Raw genomic sequence first — 14073 nt, 5'->3', positions numbered from 1 at the left:
TTTTCTTAAAACAAAAAAAATCATCACCTTTCCCATTACCACAGGGGTTATGCTTGCTCCGATGAGAATCACTTACCTGCTGTATTCACTAAATGTTTTGTTTGTTTTGGCAGGTGGTATATTGTGCCATACACGAGCTCTAATGACAAATCTGAAGGACTACGTGGGGTGCCATTCACCACTTCCCATTGATTTGCCTTAAGGTGCACGTTTCACGACTAAAAACTTCCACATTGCCAATTTTCAAGATCATTTTAGCCCGACACAGCATGCCAACGCGGCTCACAAAAAACTTGGTATCACCATTCACGGAGGAACAGTCTCAACGCCACTGAACCATACGGAGGAAGGGAAATGAAAGGTGGGGGGGGGGGGGGCGCCCCCCGCGGCTGCTCCAACCAAGTGAAGACACTGCGTCGGGGAGAAGATGGAAATGTAAATGGGGAGAGGAATAACCGGGGAAGGGGAAATATCACAAACCTAATGAGGGAAAAGCTAGGGTAGGCAGGGGATGGGGGAGAGGTAAGAGGAGGAAATGGAGAGGGGAGGGACAAAGGAAAAAACCCTAAAATCAAATAAGGTGCGTGTGGCCTTTGGGTGTTTATGCTATCCCTCCCAGAATTATTGCCCATTTAAAGAGCACTCGGTTGACGGAATGGCAGCCGAGGAGTTAAATGCGTCCGAGAGGACATCCACCGAAGAGATGTAGTGACGAAATTGGCTCGTGTGCAGGCACTTGGATTAGTATATCGCAGAATGAGAGGTAGGGGGCTGATTCAGGAAGCCTTAATCCAGCAGTAGATAGACTGTGGATGATGATAATGATTATACTTCATGATGGCGCAAAAAAAAGGCATTGCACCACATGTGAAGGTACAATGAAAAGATGACAAGGCTCAGTGCTAAGCCCTCCAGTTTCGCTTAATTAAAGAAAAGTGCACAAGAGCTGCTGAGGATGAGACAACAGGGAGCATGAGATTATTGTGGAAAAATAGGGTTATGAAGGGCTAAACAGAGCCTTGTGTCCAGTGCAGGAATAAATATTACTAAAATATACCAACCCACCTTGTCCACATGATTGGCCACATCTATCATCCGCTGCTTGGTCCTCGTAAGATCTTTGTTTTCACGATTGTACTAAAGGAAAAATGCAAAACAACAACAACAGTGCTTGCGTTTGTTTAAACTAATTTCCTGTTAAAAATAAACCCTTAGCAAAAAAAACCTGTTGCCAATTAAAAAAACAACATTACTGACAGCACATTTGATAGCACATTGAAAAGTTTGACATTTTATCTAAAGTTTGCTTTTTGTGCAAAAATATATTTACGACGCGGAATGCAATTTTTGTACGAAATATAAAAGGTGCAACCCCGCAATTGCCTGCTCATACCACTGCTGGCTGAAGGGCCTCCACCCAAGGGAGCTCTAGAAAGCCCAATTCTTCCACACTGACCAGATGTCTTGGTAGAGGTGAGTGTACCCACACTTTACCTCACTATACGCTACGTGACAAGTGACTGACTGTAGCGTACCCATTTGTACCGGGCTGTTAACTCCCTCGCCTGGTATGCAGAAGGCCGTGGGTTCAACCCCAACACTGACGCCTGTTTCATTGGAATTTGCATGTCCATCTCCCCATTGTCACGTGGATTATTCTCCTGGTGCTCCGGATTTTCCCTCCACATTTAGAAATATGCGTTCAGAGTGTTTGGCTGCAATACATTTCCACGTAATAAGTCACTTTGTTGAGCTATCATTTGTGTGCCAAGTCGTTTATGAAAAATAGCGATACAGCTCAGTGGGCTTTACTTGGTGAAATAAAAATAGTTGAGTTTATACCATTGGAACCTCATTTGCCAGTAAAAAATATGATAATTGTTTTTTTACCCTTCTATCTGGCAACAAAACTGACACCTTTTTTATAGTTGTGTGCCTTTTGGCGTCATCTGGTCCAACCCCATGTGAGACTAGGCTCTAAGGAAAGCTGTCTCGGGTGTGGACCAATCAACTTCAAGGACAGTGCATATATTATCAGAGTTATGTTTTTTGTTTGCATTATGGCTGCAGGTATTGTGGTCGATGCAAAAATGACTCCTTGTAAAAAAAGGTGTCAGTTTTGTTGCCAGATAGAAGGGTAAAAAACCAATTATCATATTTTGTACTGGCAAATGAGGTTCCAATGGTGTAAATGCTTACCCCGAGCTCTAATACTCTGATGGTGCATTGTCTTTGAGTTGTGCACCTTTCGGCGTCATCTGGTCCAACCCATGTGAGACTAGGCTCTAAGGAAAGCTGTCTCGGGTGTGGACCAATCAACTTCAAGGACAGTGCATATATTATCAGAGTTATGTTTTTTGTTTGCATTATGGCTGCAGGTATTGTGATCTATGCAAACATGACTCCTTGTAAAAAAAGGTGTCAGTTTTGTTGCCAGATAGAAGGGTAAAAAAACAATTATCAGTTGAGTTTATAGTTTAGGTTATACAGGTGTGTAGACAGAGGCGCGGCGAGTGTAAGGAAAGTGCCGCATTGTTGCAACCGCCGCACCTAAAGGTCGAATAAAACCAACGACCGCTCGACTGCAAATCCAAAGTGCTAAACAAGACACCACAGCAGCATCCCCATATTAAATATAACATGCAGTAGACTCTCGATTATCTGCGTGCGGTTTATCCCACTTGCAAATTAATTGCGCACATTAGATTTTGACAAATTAATAACTCGTGGGTTTTCCATTGAGTCCAAAATAATAATCTAAAAACAGTTAGACGTTGTTATTCTTGGAAGTGTGTATTACAAGTCACGTGCTTGAACCGACATCCACGTGATCGCCAATACAGTACAGTAGTTGCATATCTTTACAGCAGTTGGATTGATTGGCGTGGCTCTGCGATCCACTTAATCGAAATCGTTAGTTGTGCTTCATTTTGAGCGATTTATCCGACTTTTTTTTCAGTTTTCATTTTTGGCACAGAGATCCGCGGAAAATTGATCTTTTCTGGTTTATCCGCGATTTTGGATTATCCACGGCCGTCCTCCCCAGTATTGGCGATAATAATTGAGTATACAGTAGTGAGAATAGTTATTGCAGAATGTAAACGTGTAAACGTATTTACATGTATACACACACGTATATAATCTGAATTTATTTTACTTTATGTAAAAAAGGCTAATTGTTTATCTAACTTTCAGATTAGAGAGCACAAGCGCACACGCTAAAACGTAAATAGTCCGTAACCTACATTTTAACATGCAACATTTAGAGAACAAATCCCGCCACAATAGCCATTATGAATTAATTTCAGTCACTAATGGATCTAAAGGACGCCCTTCATTTATTTACTTATTTACTTACAACAGCTCCAGTCGAGCGTACATGTGCTTATAGCTTCGCGATCTAAAAGGACATGGTAGAATGTGAGCATTGGCAGATCTGACTTCCCAAAAAAACAATTCACAAAGGGACTGTCGTACTGTTGAAAAAGTAATTTAGGAATGGCCATCGAAAAATCCCTCCCAGCTCAACGATATTAAAGAGTAAATACAACAATGGTCTCGGCTCACAAGCGCAAAGAGCGTGGGTACAATAAATCCATTGCGCCAATGTCTGCACAACGTTGACCTACGTATCTCCTCAGGAGGAGTAAGTATGAAGGAAAGAATGTCTGCAAGCTTATACGTCCTGCGCCATACTGTCTCCCTATCGAGCAGAGCAAAGCCAGGAGGAATAAATCAAACACTTGCAAGACTAACAGAGTCTTATGTTTTTATTCCATTCACCCTTTAAAAGAGAACAATATTTCTTGTTTAAGGAGCAATTTTTCTTCGACACAATTATCTTTGCATTACTGTTGCAATTCAGTGCGCTTACAGTTTGTTACCTCCATGTGTCAGCCAATACATCAGAAACCGGGGCACAATTTAGTGGTAGTTTTCTGTTTGAAGAAGGGCCTCCATTATTTAACAGCCATGCAATTGTAGCAGGCAAACACACTCGAGATCGTTAGTTCTATATCTTGAATGTTTTTTTTCCTTCTTCCCTGGGCTGGCCAAGTATAGAGCTGTGGAAGTAGCCTTTCCCACGACAGCACCAGCTACATAATTAGAGATGCCATTGTTTGCATTACAAGTGCCAGGAACACAAACATAAACTAATGAAAGCTACGTGTGTGGCAAGCCTGGGCAGGTTACGGGCTTAATGAAATTGCCTTTAATGTGACAACCCATTTGCAAGGGAAAAAAAAAGTCCCCACAACAAAATGCTGCATTGAAAAAAAACATTAATCATAGTAATTGCACAGTAACGTCTTTTGTTAATATAATCTTGAGCAATAATGTTTACACGCCTGTACTAATTATGGAGAACAAAACAAAACTCTGACGACAACAGCAGCAAAACTTTGCTCTTACAATAATTGTGATGCTACTTTGGCTACCATTTATACAAATATAAAATGTGCATTTGCATTGACAATAAAGCCGTCCAAAATGTGATATTTTTACACACACACACCCACGTGCACGCGTGCGTGATGTATGATTTACTGCAGACAAAGCTTCAAACGAAGCCACCACATTGAATTGAATACTAGGGGAACCTGTATCAACAAAATGTACCACCGTGCAGCTTGGCTGCATCGTGCGGAATGTAATTTCACTCCTAAATCCTCGTTTAGGAGAGCACTGATGTGAAATACGGCAATGCGGGGGCCTGTTTTAAGTGAGCTGCGTGCAACATCCAGCCTGCTGATTGTGCACTATTCAAATAACAAACGCATGAAAGCGCATTGCAAATAAAAAAAATGTAAAGTCCACTGCAACATAATTTTAGCAGCGTGCTCATTAGGCAGGCTGTCGGTAGGTGGCTGAGCTACATTCTGCATTATTAAGAGCCCGCCTGGGCTTTGTTGACCAGGCTTTCGCTGCTGTGCTACCTTTGCTTCTGGTATAGCTCATGAACTGCAGTAGCCTGCATTTGACCTTCTTGGATCCCTCTGCAATTGTACCTTATAGAAGGCCAAACTGTCTTATTTCCCAAGAGTAAAGAATTCAAGTTGAACAAAGGAACTCTTGTCAGTCGGATTTCTGGCACGGTCCAGGCATTTCTTTCATTTTATTTTGTTGCTGGAGGCATATTGATGACCCCAATCTGTGATCACATAATCAGAAAGATTTGCAGTCACTTTTTTTTCTTCATAAAAAACATTCAATTTTCTTCTTTCACCTTGACAGCCCACTTGCTAACTCCTTGGTTGAAAAAAAAACGCGGAGATCTGTTTATATTTTGAACGATGCTATGTTTACACCGAATTACCTACATAGCTGATTTTTGTAAAATCAAAATAATTGGAATAATGTTACAATGCGAAACAAACGTATCATATCCAGTTCAATTAAAATGTATCATAGTACTCCTGCCATTACCTTCAGTCTGGTTTTCAAACAATACAATTCTATGCGTTTATAATTGACTCAGCCCATCATCACTCCAGAGTCGATACAACGAGTACCACTTTGTGGGGACGTCGTTACCTGTTGCCCTGTGCTGTAGGAATATTGAATGTCTACCACTGACTGAAGGCTATAAATATTGAACAAGCAATGCTTCAATGTTCATTTAAAGTGGGAAATCACCTTGACCTGGAAACACACAAATACTGCGTGCACATATTGCGCCGAGCGAATTGTCTGCTTGCATATTTGTATCTGAAATGGTCTCGTGAAATACTTATTTTAATGAGCATCAAGTGAAGAATTCTTTCACGTTGTTTTGTTGGTCAAAGTGTGCATTGTGAACAATTGTCTAATATACCATGACCAAAGGCTTACCTTTGCATTATCTGCCACAATGATAAGTTCGACGTACTTCATGTTCTTCAAAGCACTTCTTTTGAGCTGAATTATATATAAAATGGGGAACAATATTGTTACGTGATGCACATTTAAAAGCTGACTTTGTCCAACCAGGCACTAGCATATAAAAGCCTTTGTAAATTTCAGAGTTCCATAACATACAAGCTCCTTTAAAAGGCCCAGGCAATTACCTCTGCTCGTATAATTTCATTTCAATGGAAATTAGTCCAATTGTAACCATTAATACAAATTTAACAGTTGAACCAAGTTGGCATGCATTCAATTCCACTGCACAGAATGCATGTTTTTGAGTGGCTTATTATACGAGTTTAATTGTAGATAAAAAACACATTTATAATAAGGCAGGAAAGCATTCTAAACCTCACAAGAGATGAGCTGAGAAGTGCATGAGCCATTAAAATACAAGCAGATATGTTTATAAAATGATATCATATCAGCAGACTACAGGGTATCTAGGTTACATCCTTGGCTGGCTATCAGAGGCTTTGTCCTAATGGAATGTCAAGTTATCAAGAAGATTTGTGCAAAGCCTGTGATATTGAAACATATGCATGTAAATTCATTTAATTTTAACACCAACAACACAAAAAAACCACAGTCTGATGGCCTGTCGCTCATATACCGCAAACTAAAATTCATGTGACATTTCAGTTAGCTCACAAAAAAACAAAAGAGAACAAATGTAAGTGACGCAAGAAGGACGTGCAGTCCTGCTTCGCGAATACGAGTCTCTCAAGACTGCCAGAGATTAACCAACTTCAACATCGTAAAATTAACCCGTAAAAACAAAGTTTTTCACTATAAATCCTTTATATGTGTGGCATCGGTTTGATTTTATTATTAATTTCTGTTTTTCTTGAGAAAGAGTTTCATTTTTATCACATTGGTATTTGGCTTGAGATGGCTGCCACCTATGGGTCAGATGATTGCCTGCCACCATTAAGCAATTGGTAATTGAATATAATTTTTTTTTCCCTAAAAAGTGTAAAATTTTGGAAAAATAATTTTCCACGAAAATAAATTGTCACGCACAACGAGTCTGTGTGCAAAATGTCAGCTCGATTGGATCACGGGAAGTCGGTTAAAAAACGACCGAAAGATTTGCATGGTCGTAAGCGCGCAAGCAAGCAAGCAAATTAACTTAATATAAAGGATTTAAAAAGGTAATCTATCCCACCACATCAAAATTAGAACATTGCGTTAAGGTGGTGCAGCCCTGCAATTTCTCGCTCGTACCGTTGCTGGCGGAAGGGCTGTCACGAGAGGGAGCTGTAGAGCGGCCCTCTAGTGGGTGCTTTGGCCTACTCTTCCACATTGGCAAGATGTCTTTGAAGAAGAGGTTGGGAGTAACCACAATTCACCCCGCCACATGTGACCTGCCGATCGACTTCCTGTGGTGTACCCATTTATCTTGCTGGGCTGTATTAAGTGATCAAGGCTCAATGACCTTTTGGCACAGTCGGATTAACCCAATAACACGTTGTGCCTTTCCAGGGGCTTTGGTGCTCCTATGGGCCCCCATGACAACTGCCAGTAGCCCTCCTAACGGAATGCCCCCCCCCCTCCCCTTACTGACTGAGCGATAAATGTAAAATTAGTCCACTGCTTTCTACATTGGCCATCAGCTGTTCAGAGCCTTTAGAGGTCAGCTGCCAGGGTCTTCAACACTCCTTAATCCGGCACTGACTCTTGGCATATCCTTTTTTTTTGTATTTTCCCAATTTAATCCGGTTGTGCTATCGGTTGCCTGTCTAGAGGTGAAAAATCCATTCAGAACACTCACAGCATGTCCCATTTGTCTGGGCATGGCCTGTAAAAGGCAATTCCTACACAGGAACTCTATTTTTTTTAAGAATGCTTAATGTGACATTTCATATCCATTGCACATTCAGGGGCACACTTTCCCACAAGCTCTGCTCTGAGATTCTCGCGCAAAACTCAAACTGATAACTTACATTTGTACAGGTGTAATGCAGTCAAAGAGAGCACAGGAACTAACTAATTGTATGCGATCGCTATTTTTGAATATTGTCGCAGTCATTGTTGAGCTGGTCGAGAAGATCAACTCAGTGCCGGAAGAACCCAGTTGCAATCGGGGGGCAGCAGTGGCTGCCCGGATGTGAACTTGGGAGGATGGCGGCGGTGCCGTCTCGGCGCTCGCTCTCCTACCGAGCCACCTCCCACCGCCCCCCGCCTCCCTTTCAACATCGGCCTCACCCTGGCGTGGCCGTGAGAGTCGACCGGCGGCAGGACGGGCAGCTTGTGGCGCGCGTGCGTCTCGTTCAGGAGGTCGTGCCCGCACGTCCTCCCGTGGGCGAGCAGGAGGTCGGCGCGGTAGATGCGGTGGCGCCCATCGCCAGCTCCTTCCAGCGGCTCGATTGCGTAGGTCACCTGCCCCAGCGTCACGAACCCCCTGGGGGAAATGCAAAGTGCTCAGGATCGCACTTTCGTCCGAATGGCTTTTTAATCGTGGTTGTCGGCGCCATCCAGACAATGATGTTGTAATTTAATTTTGGCAACATGCTCCGTAAAAAAAAAACGATTGCATTGCACTACGCCAAGAATGGGAATCTTAAACAGCTTACAGGCCGGTCTGTGACTTCATTTCATACAGCCTCTGGCCACATGAAGTCTACCACTTGAAAACGGCCCACAAACAATATGAATCCTTCACTGCAAGCATCTCAGTTGCACTAATCGACAAGCAGAAAGGAATATTTTTGACCGAGCACCGCCGTGTTTATAAGGAAGGTATACTCAATCACTGACAGTGCTAAGTGACTCAAGTGTGTGGTAACGTGTTGCCCACCCTCAGTATTTAAAGGATTCGCCACCCCTGCACTATGCTCTAACGCAGGGATGTCCAAACCTTTTGCATAATGTGCAGATATCTGCACGTCACAAACATATCACAAATAAATAAATACACGGATAGCAGAACAGGAATGGGGTGTATTGACAAAAACGACGAGAGAGATGAAAGGTACATTGAGAATAATGACACAAGGAATTGGGATGAAAATGTATTCAGAAGAGACGCATGAAAGTTGAAAGGATAGCTGCACGGGTACAGAATGCGGGGTAGCGAGAGCGCACTGAATTCTACAGCACACAAGTCCTCAATCGCATCCCTCACAGCTCACTGCCCCCCCCGCATCCCCACGTGGCTCCTGCCTGCCGTGCGAACAGGACGACTAATTAAAACTTACTGCGACAGTAATTAACATTTCATTTAAAGCTGCATTGACAGATTTGAGTGATGCCGTGAAACCGCATTTATTGAGTTGACGAGTCGGATTTGACTCTTCGGGCCGTTGTTTAGGAACACAGCCCCCCGCCCCGCCCCCACCACCCCCCCCCCCTACTTTAACGTTTGCAAAGAGAGCATGAAACTTGGAGTAAAAAATAATGCACGGGCATAATATGACTTTGAAACCCCCCGCCCACCTCCTACGCATTTCACAAGTAGTGACTAATCCCATATCTGCATTTCCCATAAATATGCTAAATTCCTCTTGATATGCAAATTCTTTTGTCAAGGCGCTCGTCCCCCTCCAACCCAGCTTAAATATACGCTCCAAGCCTGGGGTGTTTCATTCAGACGCTGTCTTCCCGACAGACCTGTTCTTCACCTGAGGACGGCTGCTTGCGTTGTGGCCGAAACGTCGTGAGAATTATTTTATTGTTTTATTTTTATTATTTTATTATTTCCCTTCTATGTGACTTTACCGAAAGAACCAAGAAGATAAAAAATGGAATGTCAACAGAACGAGCTACCGCTGCCCACAGCGTTAGCAGAAGAGCTACACTGGGATCAGGATACTCAGCAGGCAAATAGCCCACTAGAAATATGCTGGAGATTGACAAACGAGCAGAGTGTCTCGTGTGTTCGAAGTCCAGAGGTTCACAAATCACCAGAAAATCCGAGGCATCTTAGCGGCCAAATATTTTACATGGTAGTACGTTCCCTAAAACGATGCAAACATCATTTCTGGCATTTTCAAAATGCATCTAGGTGTTAATACGAATATTTAAATAACCAATAACAAGGACAATGCAGACATATTGCAATTAACATTTTTTTCATTAAATATGATCCATAAAACGCATTAATAAATAATTAAAACTATATTAATGTACAGCCACTTGTCAATCCGCAGCTCGACAAATCCATGCAGTGCAGTCATGGGGGTTATTTGACCATACTTCACCACGCTGGTCAGTGCGAGTTGGTGAAAGGGGTCCCTGGGACCAGTTCAGCTATCACTCGCCACTGATGGTAGCCGTGGCCAGGAATTGAACTCACGTTGGGAGGTCGCTACGGCAGTGCGCTCAGCAATGTGCCACCAACCCATGATTCGATAGAGATAGTGGTGCGGCAGTGGGACAGGGGCTATCGCACTGCACCATTAACCCAGCAACTTGAGTTTAACTCCTGGTCACAGCTAACACCAACAACAACAACAGCAACGGTGAGTGATACCAGAATCAGTCATGGGCCACCCCGACCTTCGAGCAACCACACCAACCAGCACCAACAAACATCGATCAGCAAGGTCAAAATATGGTAACCCCCCTCCCCCCATACCCCAACAACAAATTAACAGTGGATTGACAAAGGGTTGTAAATAATTATTTTATTATCTTTCGATTTAAAGCTTAGTATCTTTCACTCGACGGTCAATGGTATAGTGTATAGCAGATTGTATAATAATAAATAGTATAAAATTGCAATGTTTAACACAATGTATAAGGCAATATATAGTATCGTAATTGTATAGTGAATATACAGCAGTGTGATATACAGTAGGGTAGATAGAATAATACATAGTGTAATATTACACTATGTATCATTCTAAGGTATAGAGTGGTGTATAGTAATACAGTATATCATTTAATGTTGGGTTTGTCTACGTCTATGACAGACCTGTTCTTCACCTGAGGACGGCTGCTTGCGTTGTGGCCGAAACGTCGTGAGAATTATTTTATTATGTTTAATTTTTATTATTTTATTACTTCCCTTCTACGTGACTTTACCGAAAGAACCAAGAAGATATTTTATTATCGTTAAATCAAATTGGGCAGAACACGTGCATGTTCATTGGCACGTCAATCGCGGGGTGGAGAAGGCATCATGTAGAGCGCACGTCAGGAAGAATAAGCCACAATAAGGTCCGGCAGGAGATAGGATTGGATAAATGGGGGGCTCATCTGGCATTGCTGTTTCATTGCTGATTACACTCATGATGAAACCTTCCACATTGCTTATTCCCATTATAGTTTTCCCACTACAAAGCTACGTGCAGGTGTATTACTTTTCCATGGCAACCCTCTAGTGACAAGCTCATGGTACTAAATGTGTAAGTTTCAGGTTGTGCCCTGTGTCAAAGGTCGCAACCGGGTACCCGATACCCGTACACTACCCGATACCCGGCTACCCGTACCCAGCCGGGTACGGGTACCCGTTTGCGACCCTGGTGCGGCCGGGTACGGGTAGACCGTGAGTCACTGGTGAGTAACTGTTTGTCACTCATTTCCCAACGTCTTGTCTCTTCTCACAATTTAAGTTCCTAGAATCAACCCACCCGCGCCTGCAACATGGCTTCATCCCAGAGGTCGCAATCAGGTACCCGATACCCGTACCCTACCCGATACCCGGCTACCCGTACCCGGCCGGGTACGGGTACGGGTACCCGTTTGCGACCCTGGTGCGGCCAGGTACGGGTACGGGTAAGGAATCAAAACCCGTTTGCGACCTCTGCCTGTGTTGTCCGGCAAGCTGTCCGACGTTTCGCTCCCAACACGTGTAGTGAAACGTCAGGCATTATGCGGAACGACACGCGGCATGATACTTTTAATTCTAGATTTAAAAGCTTTCGTGACTGCAAGGATTCATATTCTTGGGTTTTTTCGGTAAAGTCACGTAGGTAAAAATTTTTAATTAATAAAAGTAAAATAAAAATAAAATAAAACCGTCACAGCACGCTTGTTGTATCATTTACTTGATACAGCTATAACAGCACGCTTGTTGTATCATTTACTTGATACAGCTATCGTGCTGTGACGGTTCCACCTGAAGACGGAGGCTTGTGTTGCCTCCGAAACGTCGTGTTTTTTATTTAATTTTTATTTTACTTTTGTAATGCGGGCGTAAGCGACCTTCCGGATGTGACGTCACGGGGGGTGGAGTCATGTGACGTGGGTGGAAGGTTCGGGTCCTTAAGCGGGTAAACCGGAAGGGGAAGTCAGTCGGGGTGTGAGCGGAAAAGAGTGAGGCCACGGGGGCGAGTGAGAAGAGGGGGGGCGCCGACGGCCATCGGGAGCCAACCCCGAAGACAAGAGGAAGCTGCGGAGTGGTGTGCAGCTGCAGAGGAGACAGCCAGAAGGGCTGCGTGTTAGAGGCAGCGGTGTGGCTGCCAGGAGGAGCTGCGGAGAGAGAGAGAGACAGCACGAGGCTGTCAGAGCTGCGGAGGGAGAGAGGGAGACAGCACGAGGCTGCCAGGAGGTGGAGAGAGAGGAGTAGCAGCGAGTACAGCCAAGGGGGGCTGTGTGAGAGAAACAGCAGCGGGGCTGCTGTTGTGGATCGGGCCGACATTGGAGTCAGCACCGTGGAGAAGCTACAGAGTAAAGACAGCCGTGTGGGTGTACAGCACGAACCGAATAAAGGACACTGAGCCAGACATCGTGGTCCAGTCGTTTATTACACTGGTGTCGGAAGTGCAACGGCATGTCGAAACAAGTGAGGAAGAAAGTTAATCCGGCGCCTGCATCGGCTTCTTCGTCCGACGACGACGAACTCCCTCCAACCACGGATCCTGTTGGGGTGGTGGAGGAGAGCCCGGCTGAGGCGACCACGGGAACGGGAGTGGAGGATGTTGGCGCGGTGGCGGGTCCGTCGACATCATCAGACGCGGATCAACGATGGCAAGCGATGGCGGTACAACTGGAGGCACTTAAGGACGTCCTGGCGCATCTATGCCATCTCGTCGCGCCAGGGACGATGGATGATGCAATTGGTGCTCCGCGGGCCGCCACGTTGCCTGTCCTGCCGCCGCCATTGCCCACGCGGCAAGAGGCCGCCATTTTGCGCGCTCCGTGGCGCCAAACCGCCATCTTGGCCACGCCGCGGGCCGACGCCATTTTGAATTTGCCATCACAACCACCACCATTGGAAGACGGCGGGAAGAGGAGTCGGAGTCGCCACCTTACAACGGTTAAAGAATTTTCCGTCGGTGGGGACTGGAGCGCGTTCGCCTGCCGCTTCTTGGCGGCGGTACGCACAGCAAGATGGACCGATGCGGAGGCTTTGGAGGTGTTGCCGACTCTCCTGGACGACGAATCTGTCCGATTCTTCCGTTCCATAACGACCGATAAGAAGGCAACTTTACGTGGTGTTTTTCAAGAAATGGCCGATGCTTATGAGCCACCAGATGATGCGCATCGGCGATTCGCTCAACGACAACGAGCACCAGAGGAGTCGCCCGTGGCGTTCAGGGGTGCGGTGCTGGAGCTGGCCATGGCAGCTTATCCTGAGACGCCACAGGACCTGCTCGAGCCTCTCATATTAGGGAAAATGTTGGAGCTGTCTCGGGATCTAGGGATCCCCATGCCTGTGTGTGGGCATGAGAAGCTAACTTCCCGGACGGCTGCTAAGTGTCTCGATGCGCAATTCAACCTCCGTCGCTGGAAACAAGTGACGGCGTGGACGGGGGGGCCCGTCAAAGAAGGGGATGCGCTGGGGTGGAACCCTGCGCAGGCTGTCTATGTTCCGGATGACCGGGGCCCTCAACAACTGACGGCCGCCTCCGCTCCATGGACGGGACGCGGCGGGCCGAGACCGCGCGCGGCGCTACCAGAACGGGGCCGTCAGGAGGCGAGGCCTGCGCTTCGGCGCAACGAGGCCGAATGTTTCCGCTGCGGGCGTAGGGGCCACTATGCCAGAGACTGCTGGGCCCGCTTCCCGGCTCCGCCGCAGCAGGAGGCCTCGGCACCGGTCAAGTCGGCTAAAGATCCTCCGAAACAGGCATGTCGGCACGCACCAGACACTCGGCAAGGCTTTACACCTCACCCATCACCGTCGTTGCGCCATCCTAACGTTGTGGTTAAAGCATGCCCTTCGACGGGGCCTTGTCGCTCGGTCACGCAGTGGCGCAAGTTGGCACGGAGAGTCGTCGCGGCCGCTACGGGCTCGTCCAC

At 45.6% G+C, this 14073-nt stretch overlaps 1 protein-coding gene across 1 annotated transcript in view; it reads right to left on the bottom strand.

The window, feature by feature from the left end:
* The window catches only part of LOC144717606 (disintegrin and metalloproteinase domain-containing protein 12-like), a 169660-nt gene that overhangs the window by 62363 nt on the left and 93224 nt on the right, over positions 1–14073 (bottom strand). The window contains exons 6-8 of the mRNA XM_078593103.1: positions 8095–8290; positions 5833–5898; positions 1066–1137 (exon numbers count right to left, since the gene is read on the bottom strand). Of these exons, the coding sequence (XP_078449229.1) occupies positions 1066–1137; positions 5833–5898; positions 8095–8290 (334 nt within the window). The remainder of the gene's footprint in view (positions 1–1065; positions 1138–5832; positions 5899–8094; positions 8291–14073) is intronic.

The sequence above is a fragment of the Lampetra planeri genome, chromosome 4 (genome assembly GCF_965212315.1).
Source record: "Lampetra planeri chromosome 4, kcLamPlan1.2.h2, whole genome shotgun sequence".
In the NCBI taxonomy this organism is placed as follows: Eukaryota; Metazoa; Chordata; class Hyperoartia; order Petromyzontiformes; family Petromyzontidae; genus Lampetra; species Lampetra planeri.
Note: the sequence above shows the minus strand (reverse complement) of the source record. Positions and strands in the feature narration are given on the sequence as shown.